Raw genomic sequence first — 26668 nt, forward strand, 5'->3', positions numbered from 1 at the left:
TGGGGCTCGATGACTGGAAGAGAGGGGCCCCCTCTGGTCATCGGGCCCCATACGCCAGTCAGGGCAGTAATGCCCTGATGGCAGCCCTGTTTACAGGTGTCTCCAGAAGCATGAGCTGGGCATAATTTACTGGTCACTACAACGGCAGTTTGCAATTTTCACTCCGCAACATCCACTGCTGCTTGTTTCTGGAAAACACCAATGGAGTCAAAATCACCACTACACCTGTAGATAAATTATTTTATCTTCACTGCCCAATGGTGTAAAAGTCTGTGACACACCTGTGGTGGAATATAATCACTGCACTCCTAGATGAATTCATTGAGAGGTTTATTTTGTAAAATGGGGTCACTTATAGGGGGTTCTGCTGTGTTGGCACCACAGGGGCTCTGCCAAAGTAACATGGCACCCTCAAACTAGTGCAGCAAAATCAGCACTATTATATGGTGCTACTTCCCTTCTGAGCTTTGCACTGTGTCTCAAAAGTAGTTTTTAAAGGCATATTGGGTATCTGCACACTCAGTAGAAATTAAACAACAAATTGTATGGTCCATTTTCTCCTGTTACCCTTGCGAAAGTAAGAAAAAATTGGTCTAAAGGAAAATTTTTGTGAAAGAAAAATAAATGTTTATTTTTTCTTTCCATATTCCAAAAATTCCTGTGAAGCACCTGAAAGGTTAATAAACTTATTCAACGTGTTTTTGAGTACCTTGAGGGGTGTAGTTTTTAGAATGTTGTCATTTTGGGGTATTTGTCATATAGGCCCCCCAAAATTGCTTCAAATGTGAGGTGGTCCCCTAAAAAAAAAAAATTGGTTTTGAAGATTTTGTTGCAAAAATTAGAAATCGCTGGTCAACTTTTAACCCTTATAACTTCCTAATAAAAAAAAATTTCTTTCAAAATTTGTGCTAATGAAAAGTAGACATGTGGGAAATGTTATTCATTAACTATTTTGTGCGATATGACGATCTGACGTAAGGGCATAATAATTAAAAGTTTGAAAATTGCAAAATGTTCCAAATTTTCTCCAAATTTCCTTTTTTTTTTCCACAAATAAACGCGTTATAGCAAATAAATTTTACCACTAGCATGAAGTACAATATGTCACGAAAAAAAAACTATCTCAGAATCAGTGGCATCCATTGAAGTGTTCCAGAAATATAATGTCATAAAGTGACAGTGGTCAGATTTGTAAAAATTGGCCTGGTCAGGAAGGTGAAAAAAGAATTCGGGGTGAAGGGGTTTAATCTCTTATTTTTTCTGAAGATGAATTAACCACTGTCCAGTGAAAAGAGCTTGTGTTCTAGGCCTCCATGGCAACACGATTTTGTACTTAGGAGTCAGCTCAGTGTTATAATATGGTCACTGTACTTCAAAGTTACTAGCAGAGGTGATCTAAATGCTATGAATCCCTGTCTCCTAATGATATGTGCTGCCAGGCTACAGGAAGGGCTTTCATGGGCATAAAACCACAGATCTTCTTCCAACAGAGACTAGACTACAACCGCTGAAAACACTCCAGGCAAGAATAAGTAAAATCACTTCTATGTTTTTTTAACCACTCATGCTAAAATAATAAAAGAACCTTTACTTTCCTGTAAAATTCCTGGCGCTCCAGTGCCGACATGACGTCATAGCCCAGAAAACAAAGGCCAGCGTGGAGCTGGAGAGGGTGGCAGCTTAGCCAACAGGTGAATATTGGTTATTTTATTTCTTTATCACATTTTTCCCCTTGGATGTTTCTTTCTTTTTTCACCAAAATTGGGAAAAAAAAAAAATCTTTTAAAAAGCATGCAGTGAACAACTAACGGTGCTGATGGTCAATCCAAAAGGTTAAAGGGAACTTGACATGTCCCACATGCCCTCCAAACTTCCAGCATGTGTACATTCGTATATAAATACCCTGCCTAACAAGCCCTTTCTAGAGTACAGCTCATTACCATGTGGGGTGTCCAAAAACAATTTTTAAAATCCATTTTCAACATGCAAATAAGTTTCAGACTTGGTTGGTTTCGCCAGACTAGTCGTCCTACTCACATGTTATCACCTACTTGCACTCTCTCCAGGATCCAGTGCCATTCTGCTCCTCTTCTCAGTGATATCACCGTTCTGCAGACTCTCAGGGTCACACTGTGCTCTGTGTGACCCGGATTTGGCATTTACAATGTAGGCCTATAGAGCATCAGAATGAGGTCCCATAGACTTACACTGTAAAAGAGACTTCCAGCTCAAGCATACAACATAGAGAAACCCAGAGTCTGAAGTGTGGTGACAGTCACTCTGAGGAAAAGCAGGAATTGCGCTGGATCCTGGAGAGTGGTAGATGAGTATATTAACACATTTACACTACATTACATGAACATATACAGTGGGTACGGAAAGTATTCAGACCCCTTTAAATTTTTCACTCTTTGTATCATTGAAGCCATTTGGTAAATTCAAAATAGTTCTTTTTTTTTCTCGTTAATGTACCCCATATTGACTGAAAAAAAACAGAAATGTAGAAATTTTTGCAAATTTATTAAAAAAGAAAAACTGAAATATCACATGGTCATAATTATTCTGACCCTTGGCTCAGTATTGAGTAGAAGCACCTTTTGAGCTAGTACAGCCATGAGTCTTGGGAATTATGCAACAAGTTTTTCACACCTGGATTTGGGGATCCTCTGCCATTCTTCCTTGCAGATCCTCTCCAGTTCCATCAGGTTGGATGGTGAATGTTTGTGGACAGCCATTTTCAGGTCTCTCCAGAGATGGTCAATTGGGTTTAGGTCAGGGCTCTGGCTGGACCAGTCAAGAATGGTCACAGAGTTGTTCTGAAGCCACTCTGTTATTTTAGCTGTGTGCTTAGGGTCATTGTCTTGTTGGAAGGTGAATCTTCAGCCAAGTCTGAGGTCCAGAGCACTCTGGAAGAGGTTTTCATAGCATAATGCTGCTACCACCATGTTTCACTGTTGGGATTGTATTGGGCAGGTGATGAGCAGTGCCTGGTTTTCTCCACACAGATCGCTTAGAATTATCACCAAAAAGGTCGACCTTCATGTCATCAGACCAGATAATCTTATTTCTCATAGTCTGGGAGTCCTTCATGTGTTTTTTAGCAAACTCTATGCGGGCTTTCATATGTCTTGCATTGAGGAGAGGCTTCCGTCTGGCCACTCTGCCATAAAGGCCCGACTGGTAGAGGGCTGAAGTGATAGTTGACTTTGTGGAACTTTCTCCCATCTCTCTACTGCATCTCTGGAGCTCAGCCACAGTGATCTTGGATTTCTTCTTTACCTCTCTCACCAAGGCTCTTCTCCCACGATTGCTCAGTTTGGCTGGACGGCCAGGTCTAGGAAGACTTCTGGTGGTCCCAAATCTCTTCCATTTAAGGATCATGGAGGCCACTGTGCTCTTAGGATAGACAGGTGTGTGCCTTTCCAAATCAAGTCCTATCAGTTTAATTAAAACACAGCTGAACTCCAATACAGGAGTAGAACCATCTCAAGGAGGATCACAAGGAAATGGACAGTATGTGACTTAAATATGAGTGTTTGAGCAAAGGGTCTGAATACTTATGACCATGTGATATTTCAGTTTTTCCTTTTTAATAAATATGCAAAAATTTCTACATTTCTTTTTTTTTCAGCCAAGATGGGGTGCAGAGTGTACATTAATGAGAAAAAAATGAATCTTTTTGAATTTACCAAATGGCTGCAATGAAGCAAAGTGAAAAAATGTAAAGGTGTCTGAATACTTTCCGAACCCACTGTATAAGTGAGCAATATAAACAACTGAAGTCAGTTGCAGTAAAGGCCGGCAAAGCATCACAAAGGAGGAAACCCAGCATTTGGTGAGGTCCATGGCTTCCAGACTTCCGGCAGTCACTGCCTGCAAAGGATTCTCTACAAAGTATTAGAAAAGAACATTTGATATATGATACAGTTAATCTGTCCAATTATTTTTGAGCCCCTGAAATGAGGCTTTGTAGAAAAATGGCTGCAATTCCTAAAATTTTTGTTCAGCCTCTTTAATTAAACCTGAAAGTCTACATTTCATTTGCACCTCAGGTGTTTTATTTTAAATCCAAAATAGTGGCCTGCAGAGCTGAAATCACAAAGATTCGGTCACTTTCCAGATATTTCTGGACCTAACTGTAACTTGTATATATAAACTAAAGTGGATTATACAAGATCATATGCCTGTTCTGTTACTATGAACATTGTGATGGTCACTTTGAAGTGGCGAGCTACTTTCTGTTCTCCAGCAGTGAACAAGTTCTACGTAAGATTGTACTGCCAGGAGAAGACAAGATTAAAAACATACACAGCAAATTCAGAAACAGAAATTACCGTATGCAGACTTGTCTTTAGTATTTACACAGAAAATAGTATACTATATTTTTGACATAGGGAGGCAAAATGTATTATTGGATGTTATTCTTTATTGGTTTATAGTTAAATGAATTTTAAATGATGGTGGTTATGTGAGGACTAGTTGACATATTTATGAGTGTCATCTTCTGATTGGACAGGAGAGAACTTATTGATCGCTAGGTGTGCAACCACTGGGACCACCACTGATCCTGAGAACAGAGTTTGACAGAGCCCCTTCAAAATGGAGCTGTAACCTTACCTGACATACTGTATGCTCTATTCATTCTAAAAGCAACTACCGAAAATTGCCAAGCACAGTACACTACTATCTCCAGCAGTCACATAAAGAATGAATGGAACAAAGGAGCCCACGCTTAACCTCCAGACGAGATTGTGCAGAGCTCTGTTCTTAGGATCGGTGGTAGTTTCAACGGCCAGATCCCCAATGACCAATAAGTGATGCCCTTTCCTATCAATAGAGGATAACATATACTAAGTACAATACATTTAGGTTTTTTCTTGGTTCTTGAAAGGTTCTGTTCACATCTGTGTTCGTATAGGATTCTCTGTCCCAAATTTGGCCATAAAGACCAGAAAGAAGAGTGTAGAATGCAGTAAAATAACGGTCAAAACAGGCCCAATCATGGCTGACGGGGTTGTTGGGTATAACTGGCAACTGACATGTGATGAATCAGGCATTTTTATTAAGCTCATTGTCTCCTATGATGGAGCAGAATAAAAGAATTACTGTACACAGATGATACAAAAACTTAACTGGGACACAATAAACCAGCAGAGCTGTGGGTCTAAGTGGAGACTGTCCGGCTTGATGACCATGGAGAGTAGGTTATAAACTGATGCGCCAGGTTTAAATAATGGTATAAATCAAATTAATAAGTTGTACTAAGTTCATACCATTGAGTCAGAAAATGTACAAACTCAAAGAAAGACAGAAATAGTAACTCAGCAATCTGCCCCAATATGTTCGCAATTTCTAGCAATATGTTTGTTGTCTCTGTCCCGATGGTACAAGTATGTGCAACATTATAGACAGACTCACTCGATTTCCCACAACTTACACATTTTATACATGATGCCCATGTGTATCGTCATAAAATATCACATATGTCCACTAGATGGTACACGACAAATTCTTTTATCCGACTTCAGAACAGCATTTTTCTTTTTTTTTTGTTGCAGGAGTCTTAATTGGTAAAAGCAAATTCCTGCAATGCCAAACTTGTTATTGGATCCCCAGCTACTAATTAACAATTTGCACCAGATAGCTCATAGGCCGTTTTCCTTTTTAGGTGATTAACTGAATAGAAATCTTCCAATTACAAGATATCATTGGGGGGTGACATGTTAGGTGCCCCCAGACTGCGATTGATCCCTCCATGCTAATCCAGTCTGCTTAAAATTCCTCTCATGAGTAAATCTTCCGACCAGTACAAAGACCCTGACCCAGTGTGGGTGCTAATGGAGAAACCTTTTATACCAAAGCGATGTATAAGTGACTCACAAACACAATCAGCTGCCACGGCAGGGGTAAAAGAAAGGCAGTACAGTGCCGCAATGGTAAATTATCCCAGGGACATTCCATTCACGTCAATGGCACATTCAGAAATGTTGTATTCATGGCCAAGCTGACATTAACTAATAGAAAGCACAATGTATTATTATTCTGCTCAGTGCCTCCATCATTATATTACCATTATCATCCTAAACGGGGTCCAGAACTCCTCCAGGATCCTTTCTTCCTTTACTACAGCAGAGCTGTGTGAAAAATGGCCGATTTTTTCTTATATATTGAAACTCAGAAATTAGATTCCTTTATTATCACTAATTCAAAAGCTTTTTTCTCTCTCTACATCATGACTGGGCACAAACCTGCTAACAGCACAATAACAAAAAATGGCGCAAGTCATTCAATGGCGGCACTAGAAAACCTGCTCCCCATCCAAGCACATGCATGTCAACAGTGCTGATTTTGTAGGAACAGTCTCAAGAATCAGACAACAAGAAACAGAGATTTAGGAAAATCACACCCAAAATGTTTTTTGGGGGTGTTACTTGGGGTTCAGCTTGAATGTCCCAAATGTGGAGTACTAAATATTAATAGGTACATCATCAGCCTATCTAACATTTGGCCTGTTAGTGCTCTTAGATTAAAAGTGCTCTCGCATCTCCTTAGAGAATCACTCCCATCAAAGTTTTTATCCTCATAATATATTGCAATCATCATAGCACTGTGCACTTACAATTGCTCATTTTGCCTTTCTACCCAGCTAATTCTTCCCTTTTCCATTAGGTCTATGACATCACGTGATTAATAACTGACTAGCTGACTCCTAAGCTCTATGTAGGGAGAGGAGGTCTCTGGACCCTGCATGGGTCATCATTAGAACTACAATTCTGCATCATTACAAAGTCCCTGGCAGAGGGGAAGAACAGATCACCTGGCTCAGGAGTTGAGGAGGAGGACCATAATATGATGATCGCAATAAATTAAAAGGATAAAAACGGATGGGAGTGCTTCCTTAAATGGGAAAAATTGTAAATTGTTTACACAACCTTCCAATTTACCCGTTAGTGACCTCCAATACGTCCCTACTGATCTGACATATAAGAGGATAGCATGCCGCGACGGGTGAAAATGCAGCATCTGTCATCTCTACAGTACAGCTGATACCCTGCTGCATAAGCCACTATCGATGTTGGCACCCACCATTCCTGATTAATCCCTTAGATTCTGCTGTGAATACTGATAATGGAATTTAGATGTTTAACAGAGAGTTTAACCCTATCGGCACATGGAGATCATGATTACGTGGTCATTGCTGCCATGGCAATCCAAGGCCAATTAATGGCCTTAGAGTCTGCCGGCCATAGTGGTCTGTTCAGAAGATAGCTACATTTCAGTGGTAAAAATAAATACAAATTTTCATTCCACTTTGCATTAATTCCGGAAAAGCACCTGAAGGGTTGAATTTGTCCAGGGGCGTTGTTTTCAAAATTGTATCACTTTTTAGGGATTTCCAATTTATAGATCCCCCAAAGTCACTACAAAACTGAATAGATCCCTTAAAAAAAATAAGTTTAGTAAATTTCTTTGACAACATGAAACATCACTGCTAAATATTTAAACCTAACATCCTACGAAAATAATAGGATATTTCAGTAATGGTGGGGATGAAGGTAGACATAAGATAAATGGTTGTTATTAACTATTTTGTGTGGTGTGATTATCTGGATTATAAGTAGAAAATGGTATCAAAACCTCCTCAAAGAGCAACTTATCCCAATCCAGGAGCAATTTGTTGATCAACAATGCTTTTCCAGCATGATGGTGACCATGTCACAAGGCAAAAGTGATAACTAAGTGGCTCAGTGAACAAAACAGTGACATTTTAGGTTCATTGCCAGGAAACACCCAGATCTTAATCCCACTGAGAATTTGTGGTCAATCCTCAAAAAGCAGGTGGAGAAACAGAAACTCTGAAATTTGAATAAACTCCAAGCAGTGATTAGCCAACAGTGTGCTGTTATCAGTCTGCCAATTGAAGTCTTGACAAATAAGGGACAGCACTGTAAATATTATGTCTTTACATATATTTAAAGGGGTATTTACATGTCCACGATCTTATCCCAATATATAGTATGTGTTATGTGTTATAATAATACTATTAGCAAATATATCCAAATAGAAAAGTAGCATAGTTCTCCTACCTATTCACCCCCAAAAGTCAGTACTTTGTAGAGCCTCCTTTTGCGGCAATTACAGCTGCAAGTCACTTTGGATAAGGCTCTAAGAGCTTTACACATCTTGCCACTGGGAATTTTGCCCATTCCTCAAGGCAACACTGCTGCAGCTCCTTCAAGATGTTATCCTCTGGTCTTCATGGTGTTTGGTTAGTGGTGCCTCTAACTTTCTTTTCAATGATCTTTTTATTGAGTTTTCAAATAGGAACAAAAATACAAACTAATGCATCACAAAAGATACTGTTAACAAAATGCGAATAATATACTTTCGAATGATGGTTTTTAAGACAGATGTACAACAACGGGAATAATCGAAGTATTCATATATGAAAAAGAAGGAATGTCTTATGTGATATATAGTAAATAGATAGAAGTCAATTGAGGGGGGTAGATATTTAGTTATAAACTAGGTAATAGTCATCGTATCCTACAATCGACTTAGTATTGAAGCTAGATTGAAATTGCTAGTCAATTATCTAAAGGGGTAAAATTAGAAGAAATAGATTTAAAAGAAGGAAAGGAGGGAGAAGAAGAGAGGATAGGGATCAAGGATGCAGGTGGGAAGGCGTGCACCTTGCTTTGCTGCCGAATTTGTCTAATGTTAGTCTTTTGTAGTCAGAGGAACAGTAGACCTGTAGAGGGTCCATGGAATCCATGTTTCTTTGAACGCTAGAGTCGTATGATTCACAGAGGCTGCTAATTCAGCTATTCTGTAGAGTTGGTCGATTTTGGATAGCAATTGCAAGAGTGTGGGGGTTTTTGTAGATTTCCAAAGTGTCGGCACCAGCAGCTTAGCAGCCGCTATGATATTGTAGGCTAAGGTTGCGGAGCGACGAGATAAGATAGGGGATATGGGAAGGTTTAAGAGAGTGATCTCTGGTGTTAACTGCAATTTTTTTCCTGTGATGTTAAGGATGGTCGCCTCTACAAGAGACCAAAAATGTTTTAGAGTGGGACATGACCACCATAAATGTAAGTAGTCACCTGTTTCTTTTTTACATCTCCAACACAAGTCAGGAGCATCTGGTTTCCAGATCCGTATTTGGGATTGTGATGTATACCACCTGGATACTATTTTAAAGGAATTTTCTTGTGTTTTTACACAGCTTGTAGGGCCATGTGAGTTTTTGTAAATATGTTGGACTTGTGATTTATTAAAGGTATATCCTAAGTCTTTTTCCCAACTTGTTATGTATGCTCTTTTAAAGCAGAGGCTTTCAGTTAGAAGAATTTGGTATAGGTTGGATAGCATTTTTGGAGGTTTGGATAATCTGGCACAGTGGGTTTCGAATGACGTGAGATTTCGAGAGGTATCAGAGTTATAATGCATTATTCTCAATGATTCTTTGAGGGCGGCGTACTGTAGAAAATTTAGGTTTGATAGGCCTGTTAATTTTTTAATTTCAGGGAGCGGAAGAAGTGCTCCCTCCTCAAACAGCTGGTCTATGGGTGTATTTGGGCCTTGTTGGTTGTTATGTAGTTTATTATCTGCTTTGATTGTGTGAGTTAGGATGTCTGAAAGCCTGAGTAGTGGAGAAGAGGGGGGTATTAGTATGTTGTATACTTTTGCCCAGATTTTGAGGAGTGTTTGAGTGAGTGGGTTGGATTGTGAGAGAGGAGGTCGCTTCTTGGTGTAAGACAGCAGGAGCGATCTAATAGGTAGGGATGAGAGCTCATTCTCTAATGCAGGCCACTGCTTACTCTGTGTGTCGCGTATTAGGTCAACCGAGCGAGCCAGTATTGCAGCGTGATAATATTTCCTGGCATCAGGAGCACCCATTCCACCATTAGCTTTAGTTAATACAAGCGTACGGTAAGTTATTCGAGGTTTGATATTTTTCCAGATGTACTTAAGGAACAATGAGTTCACCTGAGCCAGGTAAGATTCTGGGACATGGATAGGCAACATTTGGAACATGTAAACAAACTTGGGAAGTATTAGACTTTTTAATAAATTTTTTCTCCCTGACCATGATAGGAATTGATCTCTCCAGGATTGTATGATAGATTTAGCTTTGTCAATTAGGGGGGCATAGTTGAGTTTAAATAAGTCTTTATGGTTTCTGGGTATCTTTATTCCAAGGTATGTAATATATTGTTTGGGCCAAGAATAAGGATATAGTGTTTTCAATTTAACAAGGGTACGCATGGGTATATTGAGATCCAGGGCCTCCGATTTGGAGAGATTTACTTTAAAGTTTGCCAAGGTACCATATTCCTCAAGTAATGACATCAAAGCTGGAAAGCCTCTGAGAGGTCTAGTCATCAGCACCAGAAGATCGTCGGCAAAGGCAGCCGTTTTGTACTGCATTCTCCCTATCCGGATGCCCTCGATCTCAGAGTTCTGTTGTATAGCACTCAGTAAGGGTTCCATCGCCAACACGAAGAGCATCGGCGATAGGGGGCAACCCTGGCGAGTGCCATTTGAGATTGTGAACGTGTCTGTCATAGAGCCATTTATTCTAATACGAGCTCTGGGCTCTCGATACATACTCATTATTGAGGAAGTTAATTGATGTGGGAATCCGAAGTGCGCCAGAGTCTCTTCCAAGTACATCCAATCCACCCTGTCAAAGGCTTTCTCCGCGTCAGTCCCTAGAAGAACTAAAGGTAGTTTTCTTTCTCTAGCATAATGCATAAGGTGTTGAATTTTATAAGCGTTATCCTTCCCCTCCCTTCCTTTGACAAAGCCTGTTTGATTTAAAGATATCAATGATGGCAGAAATCCAGCTATTCTTCGTGCTATCATACTTGCAAATAGTTTCAGATCCACGTTTAATAACGAGATTGGTCTATAGCTACTGCACTGCTCTGGATCCTTGCCTTCCTTGTATATTAGTGAAATCTTAGCTTCCAGAGTTTGCGTAGGGAATTGTTCGCCGTTCAATACTGAGTTACACATATTTAATAGGCGTGGGAGTAATATTTGGGAGAAGGACTTATAATATATTGAAGGCAAACCATCAGGACCAGGGGCTTTTCCGGAAGGGCTCCCCGACAGGGCGGACCGGAGTTCGTTTAATTGGAATGGTTTGGTTAGGAAGTGTTGTTGAGAGGTCGTCAGCTGAGGAAGATTCAAGCGAGTCAGAAAGGTTTTAATAGTTAGTAATCTTTTGGTTTTGTCAGTGTCGTAGTGGTGCCTCTAACTTAATGGTGTTGCAGCCTCTGTGGCCTTTCAGAAAAGGTGTGTATATACTGACAGATTATGCGACACTTAGATTGCACACAGGGGGACTTCCTTTCACTAAGCATGGGAATTATGAAGGTAATTGCTTGCACCAGAAATTTTTAGGGGCATCATAGCAAACAGGGTGAATACATATGCAATTTTTTGTTATTTGATCCTATAAATATAATGTATGCCTATAAATTTCTCACTTCACTAACTTAGACTATTTAGTGCTTATATGTCAAACACATATTGGATTACAAAAATATTAAAACACAGGTTGCGAGGTAACAAAATAGGTAAAATGTCAGGGGGTGAATACTTTCGCCACCTACTGTAAATGTCTATAAATTGAATATAATTATATATTTATTATATGTATTAGTTAACTACATCTACCATTCACTCTTCTTTGATATACAGTGTGTCCGTAAAGTCATGGTGCACTTTTGACCAGTCAATGGAAAGCAACAAAAAAAAAGATAGATAGTGACGTTCTTGACCCACACAGGTAAGGAAAACTGGTGAATAACGTCAGTGATTCTCTGTTTTATGGAAGGTCGCCTCATCGCTAAACACAATCTACTGCAAGAATCTTGCATCATTGTCGATCTCATGAAGCATATCTGTCGCAAACGCGCATCGTTTGGGTCTATCCGCCGATTTGATAAAGTGCAACAGCCGCAATTTGTACCCCGTAAAACAGAGACATTTCTTTAACACCTTATGAACTGTAGTCTTGCTTAGGTGTAATTGTCCAGCACACGCACGCAGATATTTTAGGGCTCCTTAGGTAGCTATCCCGTATAGCCTCTACAGACTCGCCACTGACTGATGGCCTGCCAGAACGGGGTTTCTCCACCAAACTGCCGGTTTCCTTCACCTGCTTATCCCACCGAGTAATGTTACTCCAATGTAGTGGCGCTTCGTTATAAACGTGCCGATATTCACGTAGCACTTTGGTCATGGATTCGAATTTAGCGAGCCACAGAACGCACTGAACTTTCCTCTGTACCATCCACATCTCGGCTGGCATGGAAAACCACAGAGCTGGCATAAGCTTGTGGTTGCATGATGTCACAGACCTGGCAGTGTATTAATCAGAGTTCAGTTTATCAGGGGTTAATCTGACTGGGGGCTCAGCAACAGCTTAAATGAGTTTGTGTTGTGTGATTGGTTCTTGTTATCTCTCCTAATGAACAGGTCTGATATGATTGGACCAGAGAAAGGGTGCTAAAATGTAAACTATAAATAGATCCTGTGACTGGTCAAAAGTGCACCATGACTTTATGGACACACTGTATATAGGACTGAAAAAAAATATTTCATAATTATTCCTTCTCAAACACAAGTGATCAGATGATCGCAGCTTCTAGTCTCCCATGGAGACTATTGAAGCTAGTAAAGAGTAAAAAAAAAAAGTTTAAAAAAAATAAAAATATATAAAAGTTCAAATCACTCCCTTTTGCCCCATTCAAACTAAAATAATTACAAAAAAAATACACATATTTGGTATCACAGCATTAAGAAACATGCCATCCATCAAGATACAAGAATTAATCCAATCGTTAAATGAGAAAAAAAAATCAAAACATCAGAATTAAATATTTTTGGTCGCTGCAACATTGAAAGAATAAGCAATAACAGGCGATCAAAACATTGTACTATCCCAAAATAATATCAATAAAACGTCAGCTCGGCGCGCAAAAGATAAGCCCTCACCCAGACAAAGATCCCGAAAAATGGAGACACTACGGGTCTCAGAAAATTGCACCATTTATCTTTTATTTTTTTTAACAAACTTTGGAAATTGTTTTCACCAATTAAATTAAAAAAAACTATACATGTTTGATATCTCTGAACTTGTAATGACCTGGGGAATCATAATGGCAAGTCAATTTTAGCAGTTAGTGAACATTGTAAAAGAAAAAAAAAATTGTGGAATTGCACTTTTTTTTGCAATTTCACCACACTGAATTTTCTCCCCATTTTCCAGCACCTGAAATGGTAAAATCAATGGTGTCGTTCAAAAGTAAAACTTGTCCCGCAAAAAACAAGCCCTCATATGGCCATATTGACGGAGAAATAACAAAGTTATGGCTCTGGAAAGAAGAGGAGCAAACAAAGGAAATCTAAAAATGGTCGTTAAGGGATAAAGTCCCTAGAAAAAATTGTTTTGTAAATTATGTTGGAAAAATTGCTGAGAAACTTTTAACCCTTCTAACTTAAAAACAAAAAAATAATGCTGACGTAAAGTAGACATGTGGAAAATGTTATTTATTATCTATTTTGTGTGGTATAACTTTGGTTTAAGGACATAAAAATTATAAGTTTGAAAATTTAGAAATTTTCAAAAAAAATTTCTCCATAAATAAATGCAAATAATAGCAACCAAAATTCACCACTAAAATTCTGTAACGTACAACATGTCATGGAAAAAAAAATAAACTATCTCAGAATCACTGGATTCCAGGATTATTACCTCATAAAGGGACAATGGACTGAATTGTAAAATTTGGCCTGGTGAGATAGTTGAAAACCGGCTTGGGGATGAAGGGGTTAATCAAGTATGTGGTTTTGCAGGTAAAGCAAAATGAAATGATATTGTGGTCACTGGTACCAAGGTTTTTGCAACCAGCAGCTTCCCCAACCAGCTCTTCCTTGCTACAAATAACAAATCCTAGGGATCCTCTTGTTGGTTCTTCAACAAACCATTATACTTGTCCGTTATACTCCAACAAACTGAGGAATTTTCTCCCCTTTGAAGTTGAAAGCAGAATCATGACCTCAGTCAGTGTCTGGGTAGTTACAACCTCCCATAATCATTACTGTTGCAGTCTATACAGCTCGGGTCCTCTGATTATGTAACAGACCCATATACTCCTCTGTGATGTTGAGGGGTCTATAGAATAGACTAAAATAGATGTTTCGGTGTTTACTTCTCATTGTGATTCCAAACACAAGGTTTCAACTTCCTCACAATCTTCACCTCTATTGCTTCTGTCAGTCACTTTCATATCACATATAATATAGCATACAGTTATATGAAAAAGTTTGGGCACCCCTATTAATCTTAAGCTTAATGTTTTATAAAAATTGGTTTTTTTTGCAACAGCTATTTCAGTTTCATATATCTAATAACTGTTGGACACAGTAATGTTTCTGCCTTGAAATGAGGTTTATTGTACTAACAGAAAATGTGCAATCTGCATTCAAACAAAATTTGACAGGTGCATAAGTATGGGCAACCTTATCATTTTCTTGTTTTAAATACTCCTACCTACTTTTTACTGACTTACTAAAGCACTTTTTTTGGTTTTGTAACCTCATTGAGCTTTGAACGTCATAGCTAGGTGTATGCAATCATGAGAAAAGCTACTTAAAGTGGCCACTTGCAAGTTGTTCTCCTGTTTGAATCTCATCTGAAGAGTGGCATCATGGGCTCCTCAAAACAACTGTCAAATGATCTGAAAACAAAGATTATTCAACATAGTTGTTCAAGGGAAGGATACAAAAAGCTGTCTCAGAGATTTAACCTGTCAATTTCCACTGTGAGGAACATAGTAAGGAAATGGAAGAACACAGGTACAGTTCTTGTTAAGGCCAGAAGTGGCAGGCCAAGAAAAACATCAGAAAGGCAGAGAAGAAGAATGGTGAGATCAGTCAAGGACAATCCTCAGACCACCTCCAGAGAGCTGCAGCATCAACTTGCTGCAGATGGTGTCACTGTGCATCGGTCAACTATACAACGCACTTTGCACAAGGAGAAGCTGTATGGGAGAGTGATGGGAAAGAAGCCGTTTCTGCAAGCACGCCACAAACAGAGTCGGCTGAGGTATGCAAAAGCACATTTGGAGAAGCCAATTTCTTTTTGGAAGAAGGTCCTGTGGACTGATGAAACCAAGATTGAGTTGTTTGGTCATACAAAAAGGCGTTATGCATGGCGGCAAAAAAAACACAGCATTCCAAGAAAAACACTTGCTACCCACAGTAAAATTTGGTGGAGGTTCCATCATGCTTTGGGGCTGTGTGGCCAATGCCGGCACCAGGAATCTTGTTAAAGTTGAGGGACGCATGGATTCCGCTCAGTATCAGCAGATTCTTGACAATAATGTTCAAGAATCAGTGACAAAGTTGAAGTTACGCAGGGGATGGATCTTTCAGAAAGACAATGATCCAAAACACCGCTCCAAATCTACTCAGGCATTCATGCAGAGGAACAATTACACTGTTCTGGAATGGCCATCACAGTCCCCAGACCTGAATATCATTGAACATCTGTGGGATAATTTGAAGAGGGCTGTCCATACTCGGCGACCATCAAACTTAACTGAACTGGAATTGTTTTGTAAAGAGGAATGGTCAAAAATACCTTCATACAGGATCCAGGAACTCATTAAAAGCTACAGGAAGTGACTAGAGGCTGTTATTTTTGCAAAAGGAGGATCTACTAAATATTAATGTCATTTTTCTGGTGAGGTGCCCATACTTATGCACCTGTCAAATTTAGTTTGAATGCAGATTGCACATTTTCTGTTAGTACAATAACCCTCATTTCAAGGCGGAAACATTACTGTGTCCAACAGTTATTAGATATATGAAACTGAAATAGCTGTTGCAAAAAAACAATTTTTATAAAACATTAAGCTTAAGATTAATAGGGGTGCCCAAACTTTTTCATATAACTGTATAGTGTTGACTCCACAAGGTATAGACAAGGACAGATCATCACTATATGCTATAATGGTGTGGAGGTGTGTATACTGGGTATAATTCTCAGTATCTGTATTATTCTGTATATACACTGCACAGTTCCACTTCTCCTTTCCTGTATACTGGGAATACAGTAATTCTATGTATCTATATTATTCTGTATATACACTGCACAGTACCACTTCTCCTGTCCTGTATACTGGGAATACAGTAATTCTATGTATCTATATTATTCTGTATATACACTGCACAGTTCCACTTCTCCTGTCCTGTATACTGGGTGTAATTCTCAGTATCTGTATTATTATATATATACACTGCACAGTACCACTTCTCCTGTTCTGTATACTGGGTGTAATTCTCAGCATCTGTATTATTCTGTATATACACTGCACAGTACCACTTCTCCTGTCCTGTATACTGGGTGTAATTCTCAGCATCTGTATTATTCTGTATATACACTGTACAGTACCACTTCTCCTGTCCTGTATACTGGGTGTAATTCTCAGTATCTGTATTATTCTGTATACAGTTGTGCTCAAAAGTTTACATACCCCGGCAGAATTTTTGCTTTCTTGGCCTTTTTTCAGAGAATATGAATGATAACACCAAAACTTTTTCTCCACTCATGGTTAGTGGTTGGGTGAAGCCATTTATTGTCAAACTATTGTGTTGTCATGGTGTGACCCGAACCAACGGGTGGTCAGTCAACGGACAGCACAACTCACAAACAATGGGATGGAAAAGGGAATGGGGGATGGTCACTACCTGGGCTCATACCTGAGCCTATCCCTGCACTCCCCTAATGCCCTATGCGGGTCCTTTCCCCCGCCGTCAGGATACCTCATCCCTAGTAGTCACCTATTACTGCCCTGACTAGTGCACTGCCTACTGGCTGGCAAGGAGCACTAGCCTCACCTCTGCAGATAATACACACAGTGGAGAGTGACAAACACCAAAAGGGACAAGGGAACAAAAACACCACCCTTAGCTTATGAACACCGCTGCTAAGCTCCACACTGCAGATAACAACAGCAACTGGACTCCAAACACCAGACGTGGCTGACACAGATAGCTGCTCCTACTAGGCTGGTCTCCAGAAAGAAACTATATCACCAACAGTCAGGTGATGCATCATGTGACCTTTTAAAGCACTGTGGGAGTGGTCACCACCTGCATCAGCTGACCCAGCAGCACTGCAGTAACAACAGATAGCCAGCGGGGAAAAACTGACATTAACCCCCGATGGTCCAAAAGGAAATAAGTTTTAAACTGAGTGGAACCACAGCTGCCACAAATCCAAAAAGTGGATCGTGACAGTTGTTTTCTCTTTTTAAATCATAATGACAACCAAACACATCCAAATGACCCTGATCAAAAGTTCACATACCCTGGTGATTTTGGCCTGATAACATGCACATAAGTTGCCACAAATGGGTTTGAATGGCTACTAAAGGTAACGGTAAAGGCATCCTGTGACCTGTTTGCTTGTAATCAGTGTGCATAAATAAAAGCTGAGTGAGTTTCTGGGATCCAGACAGACTCGCATCTTTCATCCAGCCACTGACATTTTTGGATTATGAGTCATGGGGAAAGCAAAAGAATTGTCAATGGATCTAAGGGAAAAGGTAGTTGATCTGTATAAAACAGGAAAGGGATACAAAAAGATATCCAAGAAATTGAAAATGCTAGTTGGCAGCGTTCAAACTGTGATTAACAAATGGAAAATCAGGGGCTCTGTAAAAACAAAACCATGGTCAGGTAGACCAACAAAAATGTCGTCCACAACTGCCAGGAAAATTGCTCGGGATGCAAAGAAAAACCCACAAATAATATCAGCTGAAATACAGGACTCTCTGAAAACTAGCAGTGTGCCTGTTTCAAGATGCACAATAAGGAGGTACTTGAAGAAAAATGGGCTGCATGGTCAAGTCGCCAGAAGAAAGCCATTACTGCGCAAATGTCACAAAGTATCTCGCCTACAATATGCAAAACAGCACAGAGACAAACCTCAAAACTTCTGGAACAAGGTAATTTGGAGTGGTGAGACCAAAATTGAACTTTTTGGCCACAATCATAAACATTACATTTGGAGAGCGGTCAACAAGGCCTATGATGAAAGTAACATCATTCCTACCGCAAAGCTCGAAGGTGGATCGCTGAGGTTTGGGAATGTGTGAGCTACAAAGGCACAGGAAACTTGGTCAAAGTTGAAGGAAAGATGAATGCAGCACGTTATCAGCAAATACTGGAGGCAAATTTGCACTCATCAGCCCAGAAGCTGCACATGGGACGTACTTGGACGTTCCAACATGACAACGATCCAAAACACAAGGCCAAGTCGACCTGTCATTGGCTACAGCAGAACAAAGTGAAGGTTCTGGAGTGACTATCTCAGTCTCCTGACCTCAGTATCATTGAGCCACTCTGGGGAGATCTCAAGCACGCAGTTCATGCTAGACAGCCCAGGAATTTACAGCAACTGGTGGCTTTTTGCTAAGAAGAGTGGACAGCTTTACCATCTGAGAAAATAAAGACCCTCATCCAAACTACTACAAAAGACTTCAAGCTGTCATTGATGTTAGAGGGGGCAATACACGGTATTAAGAAATGGGGTATGTGAACTTTTGATCAGGGTCATTTCGATGTTTTGGGTTGTCATTAAGATTTAAAAAGAGAAACCACAGTAGTTTGACCATAAATGGCTTCACCCAACTACTAAACATGAGTGGAGAAAATGTTTTGGTGCTATCATTCATATTCCCTGAAAAAAGGCCTAGAAAGCAAAAATACTGCCAGGGTATGTAAACTTTTGAGCACATCTGTATATACACTGCACAGTACCACTTCTCGTGTCCTGTATACTGGTGTAATTCTTAGTATAAGTATTATTCTGTATATATACACTGCACGGTACCACATCTCCTGTCCTGTATACGGTGTGTAATGCTCAGTATCTGTATTATTTTGTGTATACCGCAGGTACCACTAGGGACTGTGGAGTCAGGATATCTAGTCTGTAGAAGAACCAACAGGGTTAGTTGCAGTTTTTAGTGTATAACCTATTTCCCTGAGTGAGTTTCTACACAGGCATAAATATACTAGGAGCTGTTAAGAGCATTCAGGGTGAGGTGCCGTCGAGTAGGGGCGCCATAACGTTATCTTAGGGTGCCAACCTCAAATAGCAGGTAGAGACAGACCAGGATCAGAGTAGGGCTTTTAACAGTCTAAACAGGGATCTGTCAGGTTCAGGTATTTGTCCCCTTGGTTTGTACGCTACTCGTGTACATATTCTTGTGTAGTCATAACAGTGGCTTGAACTATGGCAGTCTTGATGAATTTTGTCCATTATCTCATTTCCTTGATATTTTTCCCCAAATTAGGCTATTTTATAAAGCAAATTATACCAAACTTACTCATACACTGTAATCTACAGGGCACTATAAAATAATTGCTATCTTGCAGGACCCTATTTTGTGAATGGTTTCCCATTACTATATGTGTAACTGAAATACGCTGTCATGAATAAAGTAAAATTCTGTCACTTTCACAAGCTCAATGAGAACAATAGGTCGCTCAAGGTCAGAACGCCTGCCGGTGAGACAAAAAGACTGAGGACATGTTCTATTTGACGGACAAAAATCAGACAGAAATCCCAATGCTTCTAGCTTCCTGCTGTTCTGATCAAAAGCAAATATCAGTGTTTGAGGTCTTTCAAAAGTCGTTTTACTTTCTTGTAAACTTATCAAATGGTCAATTTAGAGTTTATAGAGATAAAATGAGACAACTTTGCAGGGAAAGGTCAAATGCACTCAAAATTATCTATATGTCTTTAAAAAGAGCACGCCAGTAAGCAGGTACCTAAGGAGGAGCTGAGCATCAGAACTGTCTTTCTAGATAATCTACCATTTACTTCAGGTCAAAGAGTGAGGTGGTTGGATCTATTAAAAGTTAATTCAGCTTTCCCTATCACAGTACTCTTCTGAACTTTGTTGTAGTTCACTACATGGTGGCCCATTGCTTGGATCTACAAACCTACAGAATGAAGCTTATGAATTTACATAATTGCATGGATGTTCCCAAGCTTTCGAGGATTCAAAGCTGTAACTGAGAACTGTCCATGAAAGGCAGGAAGCTCTTAAGAGTTTTCACAATGCTGAATTTTCTCTGAAAGGTCCTTAACCAACTGTCTCAGGACCAGCATTCGATAGGTCACAGATTTATGGCCAGCTAAACTGAAAGAGAACATTGCAAGTGGAAGGCTGATAGCTCTTAAAAGGTCTTCCACAGACAGGTTTTGCATGAGCCACTCTATCCTGCTTTGAGCAGGGGGTTGGGCTAGATGACCCAGGAGGTCCCTTCCAACTCTACAATTCTATGATTCTATGCTCTAGCAGGAGTACTCTGACCATTACTTTTGAATCCCTATACAGGGATCTAGACTTATGCACAGCTCCTGGGGTAAGTCAACAGAGTGGCTACTTGCCAATGGTGCAGGCTGGCAGAGGATAGTTAGAAAGCTGGGTCAGCACCAAGAAGACAATCAACAATAACATCTTAAGTAGGGGTAATCAAAACACAAGCTGAGGTCAAAGATGGAAACAGCAAACTAAGTCAGTGCAGTGCAAAGAAGTGAACCAGAATCAGTAACATCGATAACTGGCAACTAAAAGAAATGAGATAAAGGTTTAAATAGTGTGTAGCCCAGCCCAAAGCTCAGAGTAGGGAGTTTACGATGCAAGTGTTGAGTAATTAACCCACAAGCACCCTGGCTAGATGGTACGACATGTCCTTGAATGCTAAACAGAACTGCTTCAGTGTCATGCGAAGTCACTTGCAATGAAGCTGAGGCGGCAGCTAGCAATAGGAGCAAAATTGGAGTGAGTATAGAAGTTGATGTTACAAATACTCCAAAAACATACTGATATACACGTGCGTCTGCCCTTAGAGGGAAGCGGTCATGAAATCCCTGGTTTTGGTATTTATGAGTCAAGCGGGCGGTCCTATTCAGTGATTGACAGTTATCACTGCATGCACAGTCATACAGGGAAGGCAGTCAAACTCCTATTAGTGGAAATGTATATTAATCTGACTAGCTCCTCATGCTCTGTAAAACCCTGCATGCTAATCAGATGCCAGTTTCAACATAACAGGTTCACTTTAACTTAAATTTTAGAAATGCAGTCAAGATACCAATTTAATTCAACCTTGCATCATAAATTCATAAAACATGTATTATTTAAACATGACAGCCTATGGGTGAGGAATGGTAGATTGATGAAATCTGTCATAGCATCTATCACAGCAATATAGTAAATAACACTGTGTTTCTTAAAGAGGTGGTCCAATACCTTATATCATTTATGACCTGTCCTTGGGATAGATCATCAATGTCTGATTGGTCAATGGCTCAGTGTCGGTGTCTGATGGTGTCTGATGGAAATGCTAAATTGTGGAGCTTCGCCATCTTCTGGCTGCGGCTAGGTACTGCACGTCCACCTCAAGTCGCGGCCACTATCATAAGACGGAGCAACTCTGCAATTGAGCAATTCCGGCTGATGAGACATTGATGATCTATCCTCAATACTCAATGCTTTTCATGTATAATATCAATCAAGACAGGAAAAAAAGAGTCGTTGTAAAAGGTACGTTCTCTAAATGGGATATAGTCAGCAGTGGGGTAAAACAGGAATCTGGGCTAGGACCGATTCTTTTTAACCTCTTCATTAATGACCTTGTGGATGGGATTGAGAGTAAAGCGTCAGTCTTCGGTGACAACATCAAACTATGTAGGATATTAAAATCTGACCTTGACATTATAATATTACAAAATGATCTGAATAAGATGTCTGAATGGGCTAACACTTGGAAAATGAGGTTTAATGTAGATAAATGAAGTAATCTTATTGCTACATATACATTAAATGGGACCATATTTGGGACTACAGAACAGAGAAGGACTTGGGTAGTTTGGTTACAAGTAAGCTGGCAGCAGTACTCAATGTCAAGCAGCAGCTGCAAAAGCAAACAAGATTTTACGATGTATAAAAAGAGAGAGAAAATCCAGTGATCCCAATGTATTATTTCTCCTTTACAAATCACTTCTGAGGCCACATCTAGAATACAGGATCCAGTTTTGGGCCCCGTATTTTAAAAAGGACATTCAGAAATTAGAGTCAGTTCAAAAGTGGGCAACTGGATTATTACAAGGGATGGAAGGCCTCTCATATGATGAGAGGTTGGAAAAGTTGGGCTTGTTTAGCTTAGAAAAAAGACGTCTGAGAGGAGATCTCATTTCTAAGTATAAATATATGTGTGGCCAGTACAGATGACTTGCACACATTCCAAAGACCATACTAAGGACCTAAACAGGAAAGGGTTCTCTACAGTTAGAGCAGTCAGACTGTGGAATGCCCGACAAGAGGTAGTAATGACAGACACTATAACAGCTTTGTTTAAAGGCTGGATGATTTCCTCAATACATATAACATTGTGGGTTATAGATAATCTAGTGATGAAATGTATAGTTGGTGGAGAAAGGATGAACTTGATGGACCCAGGTCTTTTTTTCAACCTATGTAACTAATTAATCTTGAACTGAAATAGAAAAGAAAAGTTAGAACTACTTGAAACTAGAAGAGGCAAAAGTCTTTAACTTATGAAGTGAAACATTTTTTTTTACCAATGAACTGCAATCATAATAACATGAATAGTAATAACATTTCTTGGACTGAATAAGCTTACCTGGAATGCATAAACATTTGTAACTATTCCCAATGTTGCGACAGATCCCATGAGCACAAGGGCTAAGAGCACAAAAATCCGCAAGCTGGGCACATGTGGGCCCCATGTATCCGCGACTGCAGCGGCAGGAGAATGAGAGGCCGGATGAGTAACAGCTGCCATTGTTCAGGCAAGGAGACGTGGAGCAGGGATCCACCTTCTCTTCACAAAAAGATCCCAAAAAGCCTGCAAAAAAAAAAATTACATATTCCATGCATTTTGCATACATATCACATCAACTCAAGCTTTAAGTCAAGGCTTACAGAGTAATAAGTGATTTATGGAAATAGGTGAAAGGACATACAATACATTATCATTCAATGGCAGGAAAATGATACATTGATAATAAATCGTTCCATTAATATTTGCTATTGTTAAAATCCATTAACCTTCTAGTAAAATCCAAGAATGAGAAAAAAACGTGAGATGAGCAGACTGGCATAGCTCCAAGGAAACATAAGGTGGGCTATATGGCTTCCAGAAACGTAGGGCTTATTCATGGGACAGAGGGTCCATTACTTTTACTTACAGGCTGAGGGACAACACTTGTATAATAAAACTGCACAGTTCCCGTCCTTCAGGGAAGAAAACAAGAGCTATACTTACAGCCTGTAATATCCCAATATCGGAGAGGCTCCCAATTCTGGCACACGGCGGGTACAGCTGGTTCCCCTGGGCACTTACAGACTTGTTATGAGGCTTCATCTACCAGATATTACAGGATTCACACTTACCCTCGGGACACTGGCAGCTGAACCCACTGGGACTTGTCACACAGGTGGCACCATTTCTACATGGCTGGGGTGAGCAGTGATCCACTAGAGCTTCACAATATTCCCCAGTGTAACCTGCGTACAGAACATTGGTAAACCGCCTGCCCTCATATTATGTGCCATTATTTCAGTACATATGGCTGCTGATCACATACCAGGCAAGCAGGTACAGGTCGCATTGTTCCCGTTGTGCCTCTGTGGGAGGTCACTGCAAGTGGCATTATTTTGGCAGGGGCGACTATGGCAGGCATCATATTCCTCACAGTATGAGCCAATGTATCCAGCATTACAACGGCAGGAATAAGTGTCCTGAGGATAGAAAATGGAACAGTTACACATACAAAGAAAATAAAAAAAAGAATAAAGGAGAAGCAAACAAATTACATTTTGGCCAGGGACAGTGTATGGTTTAGCTTAATAGGTTCTCTTACCTGGTGGAAAAAGGTAGGACACTGCTGAATACCGGGATCTGTGAGGAGGGAGAGTCAAAATATCTGCCTCCCATACACAGAGGGCTACAGCTCAGAATGTGAGATGTGAAACAGATATAAAGAAAAGTTCTGTGTGCAGATAATGCATGTGACCGCTGCAGCTAATCGCTGGGCTCAGAAGTCTTGCTACATTCGTGTCAGATGTGAGCCCAGTGCTTGGCTGCAGCGGTCACACGTTGCAGTCATGATGTCACCATTTCAATCTGTTAGAGTTGAGTGGTTCGATACGTGGGACTCTAGTCCAACACCCAGATCATTGGCTATTCAAAAGCCATGCTAGAAAGGGATTGGTGGGCCTCCAATCTAGTGACCGAGTACCGCCGACCTGGACCAGAGTCCTGAGAATTGATCCGCTCAACTCTACAGTGTGTCAACAGAGACTACTGTCATCCGCAGAAAGGCAGCGCTGAAACAGGAGGCCGTAGCGCTCATTTTATTATTTCTACCTACAGCAAGCCTATGCTGAGGAGATAATCCCAGAAAACCTCTTTACTGACTGAGAGCCCTGACACGCTCCGCACAGTCACAGAGAGAACCGTTCTGCTCAGGGCCGGCTCCAGGTTTTCATGGGCCCTGGGCGAAAGAGTCCCGGTGGGCCCCTTTAACACATACCACAATTCATAATGCACAGATACGGCAGAGAAATATAGGTATAGTACAATGCCAAAGATTTCACATACTTCTTACATTACATGAGTGATATCTATTGTGCATTCTACATTAGCTCAGAAACCGGACAGTATAGTCCTCTATACAGAATAATGAGCCCCATATATTGCTCCAAACAGAATAATGAACCCCATATATTGCCCCATACAGTACAATGGGCACCACAGAGTGCTCCATACAGAATGAGCCGCATATATTGCTCCATACGGAATTGACCCCATATAATGCTCCATACAGTATAGTGAGCCACATATTCTCCATACAGTATATGATGGGCCCCATCTATTGCTCCATATATAATGGGCCTCATATAATGCTCCATACAGTATATGATCGGCCCCATACAGTATACTGAGTCCCATATATTGCTCCATACAGAATGGGGCCCCATATAATACTCCTTACAGAATGGGTCCCATATAATGCTCCAAAAATAATTGGCCCCATAAGATGCTCCATGTATAATGGGCCCCATATAATGCTCCATATATAATTGGCCATATAAAACGCTCCATATATAATTAGTCCCATAAGATGCTTCATATATTATTGGCCCCATATACTGCTCCATATGTAATTGGCCCCATATACTGCTCCATATTGAATTGGTCACATAAGATGCTCCCTATAGAATTGGCTTCATAAGATGCTCCCTATATTATTAGCCCCATAAGATACTCCATATAGAATTAGCCCCATATAATGCTACATATATGGGCCCCTTCTGATGGTCCCCATATATTGCTCCAAATATAAAAAAAAAAAAAATGAAATACTCACCTCTCGTTGCTTGACGCTGGTCTGCTCTGGACTCCTTACTGTCGGCATCTTCCTGCTCTCTGTGCTGCAACTGCTCAGGCAGAGGGCGCGCACTGGTGACGTCATCGTGCCCTCTGACCTGAACGTCACATTCAGAGGATGGAAGACGCTGCAGCGCTGGAACCGGGAGAGGTAAGTATCGCAAGTGCCGGGGCCCGGAGCAGGCGGGGGGTCCACTCGCGGGGGCCGGCACTATAGCGCGCCAGTGTCCCCGACGGCGAGTGGGCCCCATGCCTGCTCAGGGCCCCGACACTTGCCTGGGTGCGCCGGGTGCTGACGCCGGCCCTGCTCTCTGCTTACAGCTGCACAGTCCTCTCTGTAACCTCCTAGCACTCCTCTAGCTGGACAATCAGTGTTCAACTTCTCGGTAGGAGGACAACAATGGTGACCAGGTGAATAAGTGGACACCAAGTAAATTTGAGCAAAGGTTCATGTCCATGGGCTAATTTATACTAATAGTGAGCACCAACCAACTACATGAAAGTCTTCAAGTGCTCATTAACAGGTCCGTTTACATGGGGTGACACTAATTGTATAGGTATAACCAGCTGAGGAGAAAAAATAGCTCAAAATAGTGTATTATCCTATAGTAATTACTAAAAATTGTATCAATATATGCTGATCTGATCCCAGGTTGCATGGCTGCTACAGATGCACGGGTGATTTCACCAGAGAAATATGTAAAACAGAAAATTTCTGGTCTGTATCCGTGCTGTCAAAGTTTTTTTTATTTTTCTACGCGTTTCGAAGTGTAACCCTCTTCTTCTTCGGGAAACAAAAAAACATAGCTATATGTAAATGATATATATGTTTTTTGTTTCCTGAACAAGAAGTGGACTACACTTCGAAACGCGTAGAAAAAAACAACCAACAAACTTTTTTTACATTATCTTCGGCATTTGATGGTTCTTCATGACCTGGCAGTGCGGAAACAGACCACAAACTCTCCATTTTTCATATACTAATTGTATAGGGGCAGAATGATAGTACGATCCCTCTGTACCCATATAGCACGTGACTTGCTGGCAGATCATCCCATTTTCTCGGGGATATGTGCAGCCAGCAACAGAGATTTATTGGATTGAATAAATGATCCAATCGGTCAGCGAACAAACGTCGTCTCATTCTTCG

The 26668-nt window shown here is 40.4% G+C and overlaps 1 protein-coding gene across 2 annotated transcripts in view; it reads right to left on the reverse strand.

The window, feature by feature from the left end:
- DNER (delta/notch like EGF repeat containing) overlaps nt 1-26668 on the reverse strand; it is a 332161-nt gene that overhangs the window by 50354 nt on the left and 255139 nt on the right. For both annotated transcript variants that reach the window (XM_077291174.1, XM_077291175.1), the window contains exons 6-8: nt 23714-23867; nt 23520-23633; nt 22747-22971 (exon numbers count right to left, since the gene is read on the reverse strand). In XM_077291174.1, the coding sequence (XP_077147289.1) occupies nt 22747-22971; nt 23520-23633; nt 23714-23867 (493 nt within the window). The remainder of the gene's footprint in view (nt 1-22746; nt 22972-23519; nt 23634-23713; nt 23868-26668) is intronic.

The sequence above is a fragment of the Ranitomeya variabilis genome, chromosome 2 (assembly GCF_051348905.1).
Source record: "Ranitomeya variabilis isolate aRanVar5 chromosome 2, aRanVar5.hap1, whole genome shotgun sequence".
Classification (NCBI taxonomy): Eukaryota; Metazoa; Chordata; class Amphibia; order Anura; family Dendrobatidae; genus Ranitomeya; species Ranitomeya variabilis.